This window comes from Triturus cristatus, chromosome 10 (genome assembly GCF_964204655.1).
Source record: "Triturus cristatus chromosome 10, aTriCri1.1, whole genome shotgun sequence".
Classification (NCBI taxonomy): domain Eukaryota; kingdom Metazoa; phylum Chordata; class Amphibia; order Caudata; family Salamandridae; genus Triturus; species Triturus cristatus.
The window spans coordinates 1,210,954,888-1,210,968,936 of record NC_140593.1 but is presented as its reverse complement, the minus strand read 5'-3'; the positions used below and the strand labels follow the sequence as shown (position 1 = coordinate 1,210,968,936).

The 14,049-nt window shown below is 50.9% G+C and overlaps 1 protein-coding gene across 1 annotated transcript; it reads right to left on the bottom strand.

Annotated features, from left to right (window-relative positions):
• Window positions 1–2,613: 2,613 nt before the first annotated feature.
• Window positions 2,614–12,586, bottom strand: PIM2 (Pim-2 proto-oncogene, serine/threonine kinase). Its single transcript, XM_085629707.1, has 6 exons — window positions 12,394–12,586; window positions 8,176–8,282; window positions 7,775–7,825; window positions 6,025–6,394; window positions 5,242–5,418; window positions 2,614–4,554 (listed from the first exon to the last, which is right to left on the bottom strand). Exons 1-6 carry the CDS (start codon window positions 12,431–12,433, stop codon window positions 4,412–4,414), a joined length of 888 nt encoding a protein of 295 aa, XP_085485833.1. The 5' UTR covers window positions 12,434–12,586; the 3' UTR covers window positions 2,614–4,411.
• Between the last annotated feature and the right edge of the window lie 1,463 nt (window positions 12,587–14,049).

The following is a 14,049-nucleotide window of genomic DNA, read 5'->3' as shown; positions in this document are numbered from 1 at the left end:
AATGCACCTCTGGCCGGACACCTTCTCTGTACCCTTGATGGTGTCAATGCACCTCTGGCCAGAGACATTCTCTGCACCCTTGATGGTGTCAATGCACCTCTGGGAGGAGACCTTCTCTGCACCCTTGATGGTGTCAATGCACCTCTGGCCAGAGACCTTCTGTGCACCCTTGATGGTGTCAATGCACCTCTGGCTGGAGACCTTCTCTGCACCCTTCATGGGGTCAATGCACCTCTGGTCAGAGACTTTCTCTGCACACTTGAATGTGTCAATGCACCTCTGGCAGGAGACCTTGTCTGCACCCTTGACTGTGTCAATGCACCTCTGGCAGGAGACCTTCTCTGCTCCCATGATGGTGTCAATGCACCTCTGGCAGGAGACCTTCTCTGCACTGTTGATGGTGTCAATGCACCTCTGGCAGGAGACCTTATCTGCAACCTTGATGAAGTCAATGCACCTCTGGGATGAGAACTTCTCTGCAACCTTTGATGGTGTCAAAGCACCTCTGGCGGGAGACCTTCTATGCACCCTTGATGGTGTCAATGCACCTCTGGCCAGAGACCTTCTCTGCACCCTTGATGGTGTCAATGCACTTCTGGAAGGAAGCCTTCTATACACCCTTGATGGTGGCAATGCACCTCTGGGAGGAGACCTTCTCAGCACCCTCGAATGTGTCAATGCACCTCTGGCAGGAGACCTTCTCTGCAACCTTGATAGGGTCAATGCACCTCTGGTATGAGACCTTCTCTGCAACCTTTGATGGTGTCAATGCACCTCTGGCAAGAGACCTTCTCTGCTCCGTTGATGGTGTCAATGCACCTATGGGATGAGACCTTCTCTGCAGCCTTGATAGTGTCAATGCACCTCTGGCTGCAGACCTTCTATGCACCCCTGGTAGTGTCAATGCACCTCTGGAAGGAGACCTTCTCTGCACTTTTGATGGTGTCAATGCACCTCTGGGAGGAGACCTTCTCTGCACTGTTGATGGCATCAATGCACCACTGGTAGGAGACCTTATATGCACCCATGATGGTGTCAAAGCGCCTTTGGCAGGAAACTTTCTCTGCCCTCTTGACGGTATCAATGCTCCTCTGGCAGGAAACCTTTTCTGCACCCTTGAATGCGTCAATGCTCCGCTGGCAGGAGACCTTCTCTGCACACTTGAATGTGTCAATGCACCTCTGGCAGAAGACCTTCTATGCACCCTTGATGGTGTCAATGCACCTCTGGCAGGAGACCTTCACTGCACCCTTGATGGTGTCAATGCACCTCTGGCCAGAGACCTTCTTTGCACCCTTGAATGTGGCAATGCACCTCTGGGAGGAGACCTTCTCTGCACCCTTGATGGTGTCAATGAGCCTTTGGCAGAAGACCTTCTATGCACCCTTGATGGTGTCAATGCTCCTCTGGCTGGAGACTCTGTACTCTTGATGGTTTCAATGCACCTCTGGCCAGAGACCTTCTCTGTACCCTTGAATGTGTCAATGCGCTTCTGGCTGGAGACCTTCTCTGTACTCTTGATGGTGTCTATGCGCCTCTGGCTGGAGACCTTCTATGCACCCATGATGGTGTCAATGCACCTCTGGATGACCTTCTCTCCAGCCTTGGAAGTCAGCACCTGAGTCTGGGTGTAAAGGGTTGGACGGTTTGTGCCCCATCCCTATAGGAATACCTGAGCCGCCTCTCCCTGCAGGTCGAGTATGAGGCTTGCTGTCTTGTGTAGACGGTAGCCCACCCTAGCCCCCTCCCAAGTCTGTGAGAAGTTGAAGCTGTTCTCAATCATTTCTTCTGGAGAGCCCAATGGCTAAAACTAAAAAAAAAGGCTGTATCCAAGCATTTCCCAACTGCAGTGCCACGGATTTGCCTCTCTCTTTTTCAGCTCTAGCCTAGAGACCGCTTCAACTGTCTCACTGGCATCATGTTTTCCAAAAAGTCATAATACAGATATATACTTACAGGAGAACTGTTCAGCCCTCCTCATTCGTTGGTCTGTTTGATGTGATTTGCATTAAGATTCCAACCAGCAAAATATACAGCATGCCGTAGTGTTGCCCACTTCATCCATTGGCTGCTCTTACCCTACAAGTGACAGCAGTTTGCCATGTCACATGCGCACAGCTGCCTTAAATTGAAAGCATGTTATTGCTGGTGTGCCCGAGCAGCTGGGCACTCCTTTATTTTTATATTTTTTTAATTTTTTTTTGCATGTCCTATGTTTGGATAAATAAATGCACACTTGCAAAGGTTTTTGCCAATGGTTGTTTTCTTTGGAAAGGAGCAGAAGTAGAACTATATTTTGACTAAATTTCGATTTTTGTTATTTCCATGTGCCTTATTTTTGAGTTTTCTGTGTTTTGAGGTGAATGAGGAGTGGTATCTTTGGAAAGTCTGGATGCTGCATCCTCGCTCTTTCCTTAATTTTCATGTGTTTTAATTTTTACTGCTTTTATGGTCTTCTTTCTTCTGCTTGTAAAGTGCTTTGGTGCTCGCGTAGCCCAGGTCCACCCTACAGTAATTGTTTAAGTAAACCTTAGTGTAACAGACAATGACCTGCGCGCGCACACACACAGCAGCGTAATCCAAGTCTGGTAAGAAAGGAGGTAGCCCATCATATAAATATTAAAATTTATTAAATACATAGTCGTCCCAGGATCTTACTTCCAAGGTCGTTAAATAGGAATACAATATAGGTGTGTGCTGGGCCGCCGGTCCTGAGGGGACCCCACAGGGGCCGGCCACCGTCTCTGCACAACGCGTAAACAATACACAAGTATTTACTGCCGCACAATCCTGGCACGAACCAGAATCTCACCCCAAAGGGGTGCACGGGTGTACAGTGGAGATGTCTTCAGCGGTTGGGACTGGAGATAAAGAAAGGTGCGGGTAAGAAGGACGAGGAGGAAATCCAAAAGACAGCACGGAAAAGAGGCAGGACTCAGCTAAAGTGGAGAGTGCATTGAAAGCCACAGGAAGAGGCCCTCAGGCTGCAGGAGATACTTCCCACTCCAAGATGGCAGCCATATTTACCCAACTACCACCCACCCATCCACGCCGTCTGTGATACATAAAACATGGCCCTAGCCACACCCTCCCACCCTATCCAGGCTGCCATGATGCAAAAGGCATCACAGCCACCCACCCATCCGTAGGGGCAGTTATGGTCTATAAAAGCTAACTCTCGCCTCGCCCTCAGTCCACTGTGTTCTTTTGATTCTAGATTAAGAGTCACTCAAAGACTTCTCTGCCTGCTGCTGTTTCACTTGTGTCGCTCTTCCAGCTAACAGGAAGGCGGGAAGGCAGCTTCACCTGCTCGCTTGCTGTGTGGAGCTGTGTGGAACCAGTGCGACCACACTGGAGTGCTGATGCTATAAGCGCGCCAAACCTGCAGAGCAGGAGGGCACCACTGTCGCGTCCCGCAGATGTCTCTGCCAACCTAAGTGGAGGACGCCCATTCACCCCACTCTTGGGACCCTCAGTGAGAGTTCTTGAAGGTGGCTTATGAAGTAGCCAGGTCAGACCTGGGTTTGAGGGGTGAGCCCAGATGGAAGAGAAGTCTAGCTCATTGATGAAGCTACAAGAGGAACAGCTCTGGACAGTGTGTAGGCATTGTCCAAGAGCACATCCCCGGGCGCTTAGTGCACAGTACAACTTGGGCCCATACTACGTACCAGACAATACTTTATGGCTCTTCAGCTCAAAACCCCAACCTGGCATTTGCTTATGAAAGTTTGAAAGAAGAATATCAGAAAGGGTGTTTTCAGAGTAACCCCGACTCGCTGCGAGAGTATCCCTGCAATACGCGAAGGGGCCCTCCACCGCACCATTGGAATATTAAGAACCAGGTGTAAAGTTCTTTCGAAAATGGACTACAAGTTACAACCTCAAGATGGCTGCCATTATTCTGAGGAGCCCATTGTCAACAAGGACATGTGGAGATGAGTTGGCTGGTTTGTGGGTACGAGGGTAATAGCCCCACACCCCACCAGCCCTCTCCTGCTATTACGCAATATCCTAACTGCTGGCAGATACTGCCGTTAATGCCCACCTCTGTTACACTCTGTTCTTTTGTCCCTCCCCCCAACAATAAAATAGACATTTTCACAAAACAGGTTCCCCCATTTATGCCCACTCCCTCCCACATCTCAAGAAGGTGCCCCTCCTTCCCAGAGTTCTGTGAAGACGCTTCCTTGCATCTCCCATGTTTTAAAAACCTGTAGAACCAGGCTCTGTAACCATTTCTTCCCAAAGTCCTGCTGGGAAATTGTTAACTGTCCGTCTCTAGGCGTGAAAAGTGTGGTTTCCATCCTCCTGGAAGCCACACCTGTGTTCTTGCCCCAGACGGGAGGTGGTGGAGGCTGCTAGCTGCCTCCTTTACTGTCCCAGCTGTAAAGTCCTAGGAGATATCCAGAGGCTACTGAGGTAGGTCAGAGGGGATGGCATCGCTCAGCTGACGGCAGATTTCACCCTTCATCCAGGGGTGCATCAGGATCTGGTCTAGGGTGGGCCGCTCCGAAGGTCGTGTCGAAAGACAGCGGCGAATCAGGTTCTGACAATCTGTAGATAGTAAAACCAAGAGCAAGGTGAGTAAAGCCGTTAGTAACTAAAATTGTACCACTTCTGCAACGTCATCTCCCCAAATTCACATGATTGGTGGAATACATCCATACTGCTGAATGAGCATCTCCCCCCCACCCACCCCCATGGAATCCTTACACCAATCATGTGACTACAGGACTGGATAACCATGGTTACAGGTCAGAAACCGTATCACGTTTTTTTAAGTACCCCTGCTGACCAATTCCTGGAGCTCAAACCCTATTCTGGCCTTGGACTTATCACAGTCACAGAATGTAATATTTGTGTTGTCCAGAGCTCTACTGAAGTCTGCATTATAAAGGTTATAGAGAAGAGGGTGCCAAGGCGCACCCTTGCTTTAGGCCTTTTGTAGTAGGTATGAATGAATGAATGAAGAAAGATTTACGCAGTGCTCTAAACCCGAGGGTATCAAGGCGCTGTATCTTAGCTGAGGTGGATTGGCGCTCACCCAGTTTGACTTGAACCCGGGTGCTGGGGCAGAGTAATTGATTGGCTCGCAGTAGTACACAATGTAATATTATGTTGGCACAACTGTCCTCCATAAATGCAAGACCCTGTTCACAAGGGGAGAACTTTCTGAAAAGGTCCACGTCCTCCACCCACCTTCTTCCTACGCAAGACCTACTCCGAGAGTAGCGAGCTCACCTTTGGAGACCTTGGTCCTGAACTCGAGCTGGGCCTGGAGGATCTCCTCGTCGCGCTCGAAGGGGATGTCACCGCACACCATGTCGTACAGAAGGATCCCCAGAGACCAGACTGTGGCCGGCCGGGCGTGGTAGCGGTGAAAGGCGATCCACTCGGGTGGGCTGTAGACTCTCGTACCTGGTGAACATAAGGACTACCATTAAAGGAGCAGTCGCGGATCTAAGCTTCCAACAACCTGCACTCTGGCTGTGGGCAGGTCTACTAGTCACTCAAGGGGTGTAGGAGGAGGGGTGCCTTTAACCATACATACAACACTCATGTGAGTGTCTTCGTCTGTGGGGCACATAAGTCACACTTGAGGTCATGCACCGTTTGGAGACAGCAGTACAGCAGGAGATCCCGTAAAGTGCCGAGACCTGTCCTCTTGCCATTTCTCCAACGGGCAGGTGCATTTGAAAGGCCCCCAGAGTAAAGTCACTCATACACCAGGCACACCTGGCCTGTAATGAGCTGCCTTGCCCTTCTGGCCTGTGAGCGGCACCGACCCATCTGGAAATCTGTCAAGCTGCTGGGTCGACAAGCAAGAAGATGGGCTAAAGGGAGCTAGGCTTCCTAGTGAGCAAAACAGTCAATCAAGGATTTGTAGAGCGCTGCATATCACCCCTGAGGGCTTCAAGGCACTGGACCTTGGAGCAGTTTGTGCTCCTAAGGCACTGAGCCCGTCTCTGGCCCCTACCCAGGGAGTGGCATCCCTCACCTAGACAAGACCAGGAGGATTCTTACCATCAAAGTCTGTGTAGAAGGAGTCCTTCATGGTGGCCCCGGAGCCAAAGTCGATGAGCTTGAGGTCGCCGGTCCGCAGGTCCACCAGGATGTTCTCGTCCTTGATGTCGCGGTGCACCACGCCGCGGCTCTGGCAGTGCCGGACGGCCTCCACCACCTGCACGAAGAAGCCCCGGGCCAGCTCCTCCTTCAGCGGCCCACGCTCCGTGATGAAGTCGAAGAGGTCCTTCATCTGCTCGGGTTTCTCCAGCACCAGATAGAAGCCATCCTTGACCTCATACCAGTCCAGGAGGCGGATCACCCCTCGGTGGCCGCCACCAGTGCACACCTTCTTCATCAGGACCACCTCCAGGGGGACTTGGGCAATGCCCTGTGGGACAGGAGGAGGAGGCAGGTGAAACAAGAGAAACCAAAGATATTCTACAGGTGGTCACAACAGAGGAGACTGTGCCGACGACCACAGGAGTAGAGTAGAAAAACAAGTTTTTAAAGACAACCATCCATAAAACATTCTAAAACAATAAAAGACTGAGGTCACACAAACAAAACCACGCGGACTGCTCACATCCTGTTATTGGAACCTAGGGGCGCAAACAACCTCCGCCAGGAAGTGACGCGAGCCAGGGAAACTCTTCGTAAGCCTTTTGGAAGTCAGGGGTTTTTTACTCTGGAAACAGCAGAGTTCCCCTGTGACACGCATCTGATTCGGAATGTGTTTGTCGGAGGCGTGTGTTTCCGGGGGAGGCCTCGGAAAGTGAGAAGTGCAACTGTGCTTCTCTGAAAGTCTTCCTACACGCAAGAGTTGAGGCCGAGTCACCGGCCGTCCCTGGCGTGGGCCCAAGCGGCTCACAACAACAAGACAGCTGCAGAGGAAGAGAGGGCGACAAACTGTGTGATCCTGGGCAGCTCGTAGTTTCCCTACTCTACCTGCCAAGGTGAGAGGTGCCTAGAAGCAGGGCGTTCTCAGGTAGTACCACCCGGACTCTCTTTGGCTCCAGATGAGGTTGGCGAAGTCACACACGGCTATCACTGCACACAGATGGGGATGCAGGCTGCCGGGCCCCACCCACGTTTCTGTGGTGGCCCGGGGCAGGCCCACTGACCTCGTAAACAAGCCACGGGGGCGTCGGGAATCCCAGGGCTGGGCATGTGACTCAGTGTGCGGTGCATGGAGAGGGAAACCACAGCAAGCTGCCCGCTTTGTTGCTGCAATTAATTCCTTGTTGACCCAAACACACACGGGCAAATATTTAGTGACAACTGGTTGCCCTGGGCCGTTGAGGGCACGAACTGGTCACCGGGGACAACGCAGCCTGCCAGAGACAACATCTCGGTGTGATCTGCAGCGATTGGGCAACTAAAAGAGGACGGCGTTTGATGTAGCGTAAAGTGAGCTTCAGGGAGCTACCGGTGCTTTAGAGAGGAACAGTATTGCGGCTGAGGCATATAGAAGACGAGGGGGGGTAGATGTGCGGGGGCCACGCGGTCCTGGGGGTACTCTGAGGCCAGAGGCTGGTGCTGCCTGAACCCTGTGCTTGCAAGGTCAGAGTTGGAGGGGTCTTTGTCAGGGGACTGAGGCAGAAACCATGGCTGCCCTGGGTTGTGGGGTTTAAGTGTAGATGACTAGAATGTGCTTGGAACCACACACATTCTGACCACATCACACGCTGACCCCCCTGGAGGCGAAGAGTGGTCTCTCTTTAGACACCCCAGAGGGCAACACGCACAGCACTGCTTAAAGGGCACTCACCAGTGTGGCCCACTCCGTGACGCGGATCCTGGTGACGTGCTTCACGGCCACCTGCAGGAAGAGAAGAGGCGGGGTCAGTCAACTCACGGGAGGAACAAAGAAAACAAAGACAAAACATTCCCCATCAGGGACGGGCCATGGAACCAACACGGATCACCCCCACCCCAAGGCCGACATGACATCTCGGGCACCCCCACCTAAGGCAGGCGTGGGATCTCGGGCACCCCCACCCCAAGGGAGGCGTGGGATCTCAGGCATGCGTGGGATCTTGGGGTTGAGGCAGCAAAGAGTAGAGCTGGAGACAGCAGAGAGGGGGGTGATGCCCCCTGTAAAATGGATTGCAGTAAACTGGAAGGAGGGGCAACCCCCCACACACACAGACACACAGCGCCATTCCTCACCTGGAGGCCATCGGCAATCCGGTGCCCGGCGTACACGGTGCCAAAGCCGCCTTTGCCCAGCAGCACCCCCAGCTGGTACACCTTCTCGAAGGGCTCCTTGTCCTTGCCTGCAGAAAGAGAGAAGCAGGACTCCGTTAGGGGGTTCAGTCCTTTATGTGTCACAGGAGTGTGCAGAAGGCAGTGCCACTGAAGAGGCCGGCAGGGCTGGGGAGAGCCATCCTCTGACTGTGCCTCAACTTTACCAGCCTTTCGGGAGCACCGTCTACTGGGTCATGAGGCAGACTGACACAAATGTGTGCTGTAAATGTACCATTCACATGGACTAACAGTACAACTTCACATGCGGCATGCAGAAGGAGACAGAGAACCACCTTTCAACATTTCATAAATGTGTCACCCAGAATGGCAACGGCAGGCTGTCTGCTAGTTTCTGTGCCCCCCTGAGGACAGTATTGTTGGACACCACCCATTCATTGCTTGCAGTGCACAGAAATTATAGGTGCTGCACGAGACAAACAAACACAGGGCAATGGATTCATAGACTGAGCACTTCCTGCACAATCGGACGGAGGCCTCCGCCTTTCATCATCCTGAAAGCGACAAGGGCACCTTTAAGTTTGTCAATAATAAACACTGCCATCTCCTAGGTGTCTAGAGTCGGTTTGCTTGGCGGGAAGCGCTATACCAACAGTCACTCCTACCCCGTGTACAGTAGTACACCAGACCCGCCCTGCACCAGAGCTGTGTGATCTTGTAGTATTCAGGTACAAGGTGAAACTGGCCCCAGGGGGGTAAACAGGTATTTCTGGCGGGTCGGGCCGTGTTCTTCAATGGCCCGGCCCTGAACCGGTTGCACAACTCGGGTGTGCGCTTCCCGGCACCACTGGCTAGTTCCTCTTTGACAGGGTCCGGGGGGGGTTTGGGGGGGGGGGGGGGTCACGGCGAGGATCACTGCCTTGCTGGCCCCACCTGGTTACTCCTGGAGCTCAACAGGTATGTACACGCACACACACGCACAGTGATACCGGGCGTGGTGGGAAGGTGCGTGCGTGGGCTGAAAGCTGCATGACTCAGGTGCAGTAAAGGCGCTGCCCCAACCAGCGCACACACAGACCACCGACTACAAACCGTGCCAGGCCGGGTAGAGGCGCTATACAAACAAAGCACCAGAGAGGTAAACGTTTACCCTTCGACTTATCGAGTGACGCACAGTGCCAACACCCCTGGAGCACGGACCTGCCACATGCACACTGGGCGATGCCCATGTGTAGCTAGCTGCCAAGGCAGAAGTCATGCGTGCAGGTGCCCAGAGGCAGGGAGCGGCGCTATAGTACACCTCGCACAGTCACACGCTGGTGTTTGGGCACTACGGCACTGTTTCATTTATAGCAGCTTCACCGAGTGACCCGCAGGGGCGCTGTTTGACACATCTGCCCACGCAGGCTGAAGCATGGCTGTCAGATGACCAGCACACAGGCACCCCTTCTCGAGAGTGCCAAAGGTACTAGCGTGTGCACTGTGTGCCAGACTGACACACAAGGGTCCCACCTCACCCTACCAGGCAAACCAAGTGCAGAGATGCCCCTGGTCTACCAAAGGTGGGCAGTGCTGCAACACTTCCAAAGCCAACAGCTGCTAGTACTAGAAGTCAGCCTGCGTGCCAACAGCCAGATGTCCACTCAGGCACCAAGAATCAACCCGCACCATCACACTGGCACTACTTTACATATCAAAATTCAACCAGCGCGGACTGGCATCTCTTTAAACATAAAAATGAACCAGCAGCATAACACGAAGTTTCTGTCACATAACAAAATCCAACCAACACCACAGCACCCCCTTCAAATATAAAAAAAATCAACCGGCAACACTACACTGGCACTACCTCCAAATATCAACCAGCAACACAACACTGGCACCACCTCCAAATATCAAAACTCAAACAGCAACACAACACTGGCACCACCTCCAAATATCAAAACTCAAACAGCAACACAACACTGGCACCACCTCCAAATATCAACCAGCAACACAACACTGGCACCACCTCCAAATATCAAAACTCAAACAGCAACACTACACTGGCACCACCTCCAAATATCAACCAGCAACACAACACTGGCACCACCTCCAAATATCAAAACTCAAACAGCAACACAACACTGGCACCACCTCCAAATATCAACCAGCAACACAACACTGGCACCACCTCCAAATATCAAAACTCAAACAGCAACACAACACTGGCACCACCTCCAAATATCAACCAGCAACACAACACTGGCACCACCTCCAAATATCAAAACTCAAACAGCAACACAACACTGGCACCACCTCCAAATATCAACCAGCAACACAACACTGGCACCACCTCCAAATATCAAAACTCAAACAGCAACACTACACTGGCACCACCTCCAAATATCAACCAGCAACACAACACTGGCACCACCTCCAAATATCAAAACTCAAACAGCAACACAACACTGGCACCACCTCCAAATATCAAAACTCAAACAGCAACACAACACTGGCACCACCTCCAAATATCAAAACTCAAACAGCAACACAACACTGGCACCACCTCCAAATATCAACCAGCAACACAACACTGGCACCACCTCCAAATATCAAAACTCAAACAGCAACACTACACTGGCACCACCTCCAAATATCAACCAGCAACACAACACTGGCACCACCTCCAAATATCAAAACTCAAACAGCAACACAACACTGGCACCACCTCCAAATATCAACCAGCAACACAACACTGGCACCACCTCCAAATATCAAAACTCAAACAGCAACACTACACTGGCACCACCTCCAAATATCAACCAGCAACACAACACTGGCACCACCTCCAAATATCAAAACTCAAACAGCAATACAACACTGGCACCACCTCCAAATATCAACCAGCAACACAACACTGGCACCGCCTTCAAATATCAAAACTCAAACAGCAACACAACACTGGCACCACCTCCAAATATCAACCAGCAACACAACACTGGCACCACCTCCAAATATCAAAACTCAAACAGCAACACAACACCACCTTCAAATATCAGCACAATACGGACAGCCACTCCTTCAAATATAAAAGATCAACTAACACCCAAACACTCCACCTCTCAGTCAGATATATAAAAAAAGAATTTAAACACAACAACCTTAGACACCAAAAACACAAACTAAGGACCTGTGCACGGTCACACACTTTGTAGCAGTCTAACCTCACATCGCCCTTTAGCTCAAACTCTACTAATGTCGCTCCTGTGCACTCTTACCAATGTGTGATGTAGGACCCAAAAGACCTATATGAACTATTCAGTTGTAGAACATGACATCCATCGTTGGTGAGAAAAAGCAAAGGTGCGAAACGCACCTCAGCAGAAGGAAGCTAGTGCCCTTCGGAGTGCACCCCATGCACTAATGCACCACACACGTGCACCAATGCTCCGAGTACACACCTGTGCAATAATGCTCAGAGTACACACCTGTGCAATAATGCTCTAAGCACACACCTGTGCACTAACGCTCCAGGCATACACCCGTGCACTGATGGTCCAGCCACACCCTATGCACTAATGCTCCAGGAACACATCTGTGCACTAATGCCGCAAGCACACGCCCATTTACTAATGCTCCCGACACAAACCCATGCACTAATCCCCCAAGTACACACCCATGCTTCGCTCAAACTCAACAGACATCAAAGTATGAATGCATGTGAAATAAATGTGAAAAACACAAAATAAATATAAATACTAATAAGATGGCAAAAATTGAATACGGATAAATACATACGAAAACATAAATAAACACCATTAAACCGGGAGCCCTAATTTTAATCCACCCCTAAACAGTACTCTGGTCTCGTCCGAGCAGCCTGATCAGCCACTCTCCAACAGGACTAACATATAAACAACACAAAACACAACTTAATACTAGAGTACCCTGGCTCTGTGAAAGATGCCCAAACCAATTCACAACTCGTGCCCGGAATATAGGGCATGGGGTGAACCCTGACCCCCAAACTACCATATATTTATTATTATATGATATTCGTAAACATTGTCCGTTTTATTAAATGTCACATTAATAGAGAATCATAAGAACATATTTTACAATGAAAATACAAAGCTTTAATTGAAACGCATGGGAGCGAGAGACCAAGGCGGCCGATTTAATGTTTTAAATAATGCTTACCAGGAGGGGAGTACAGCGCCTCGATGGTCTTGGTCAGCATCTCCGCGCGTAGAAGGGTCACGTGATATCCGCCCTAGGGTCGATAACGATAACGGCCGCCGTGTCCGCGCGCGCACGAGTCCACACACACACAAGGGCGCGAGGCTTGGAGGACGGTGCGGCGCGAGATGCAGTGCGAGCGAGCAACTGAAGCGGCGCGAGCTCACGCCGCCGCCTAGGTTACCCGGACAGGGCGGTGGCGACCCGCCCCCCGCGGGGCCCCTCAGCCAATCAGCGCCCGGTTCGGTGGAATTTCCACTCTACCGCCGAGACGACAACACAACACGGGAACCATAACAAACCCTCCCTGCATCGTGAGCGTACGGCGGGCCCGGCAGCCAATGGCTGCGCTCCTATGCAAATGACTTCTCTAGAAACCTACGATGCCCTTCTGCGGAAGGTTATTTGCATCCTTCCTTCCTATTTGCACCACTATCAAGGGGTGGGGAGCACGGGGTTAGAGATGGGAGGCCGCTACATGACAGTAGGCAAGGGAATATGAAGTGAAAACTCGACATGGAGCTGCTGGTGCAAAAAAAGGGGAAACACCCTTCTGAGGAACTGCAGGGCATGCAAAGTTCAGGGGTACTGAGGGGGGGGGGGAGGGGCACTGTAGGAGAAGGGGATTCACAATATAGAAATATTTGCCTGATTGAAAGAAGAGCAAATAGCCCTCTGAGGAGCAGACACAACATACCCGGAAAATAACAGAGAAGACCATAAAAGTGAGCAGCTCATGTGGAGGGTGTGGGCGCACAAAATATACATGTGAATCGGGTTATAAGGGTTTCTCAGCAATATGAAAAGAAAAATCCCAGGTAGGAATGTACAAAACCTGAGAGAAAACACCCCATGTTAGAGTGTGGCAGGGGATCAAACAAGTGATGGAAACCCCTTCTGTGGGGGTTGTGGGCTCAACGTGTAAAAGCGAAAACACCCCCACGTGCAAAGGAGCCACGTAAGATAGGGTGAAACACCAGAGACCGAGACCATGTAAGCATAAAATATTGTCTTGTGTATTTCGAGAAATATGAGGCTAAAACGTTTTTTTGTAATACACTAAGAAAGCGTAAGACAAACGACCTTTTCTGTTGACCCCAAACATACGAACTGATTCCAGCAGCAAATAAAGTACCATCTGTTGTGCGATTCCAGGATTTGAACAACAGGTTGTCGAGAAGAATTCATGTTATTTCCAAAATTGGGTCTGTTTCATTAAACTCCATGTGTTGGTCGAGGCTGTCCAGGGCCTCTTAAAGTCTACATGTGTGTTTAAGCTGGCCAGGAGACCCAGTTAAAGGCACTCATGTATATGGTGCCAATGCAGCTGACCAAGAGTGAGATACCAACGACGTCTGTGGGGCAATTGAGGCTGGAAAGAAGACAGCATTATAAACCCATATATAAGACAAAACTTTGCCTTTATTCACCTACAAACAAAATCGGGTTATCTCTTTCCCCTCAAAAAGGGGCAATCTTCCAGATGTTATAATGAGACAATTGTGGGGACGAGTGTCACTGCTGAGGGAGGGGAGTTAAACATTGACATTTATGTTCAGGGCAAAGCTGGAAAAGGGAGCCTATTGTAGGTGAGTTGGAAGGCCTCTTGAATGCCTA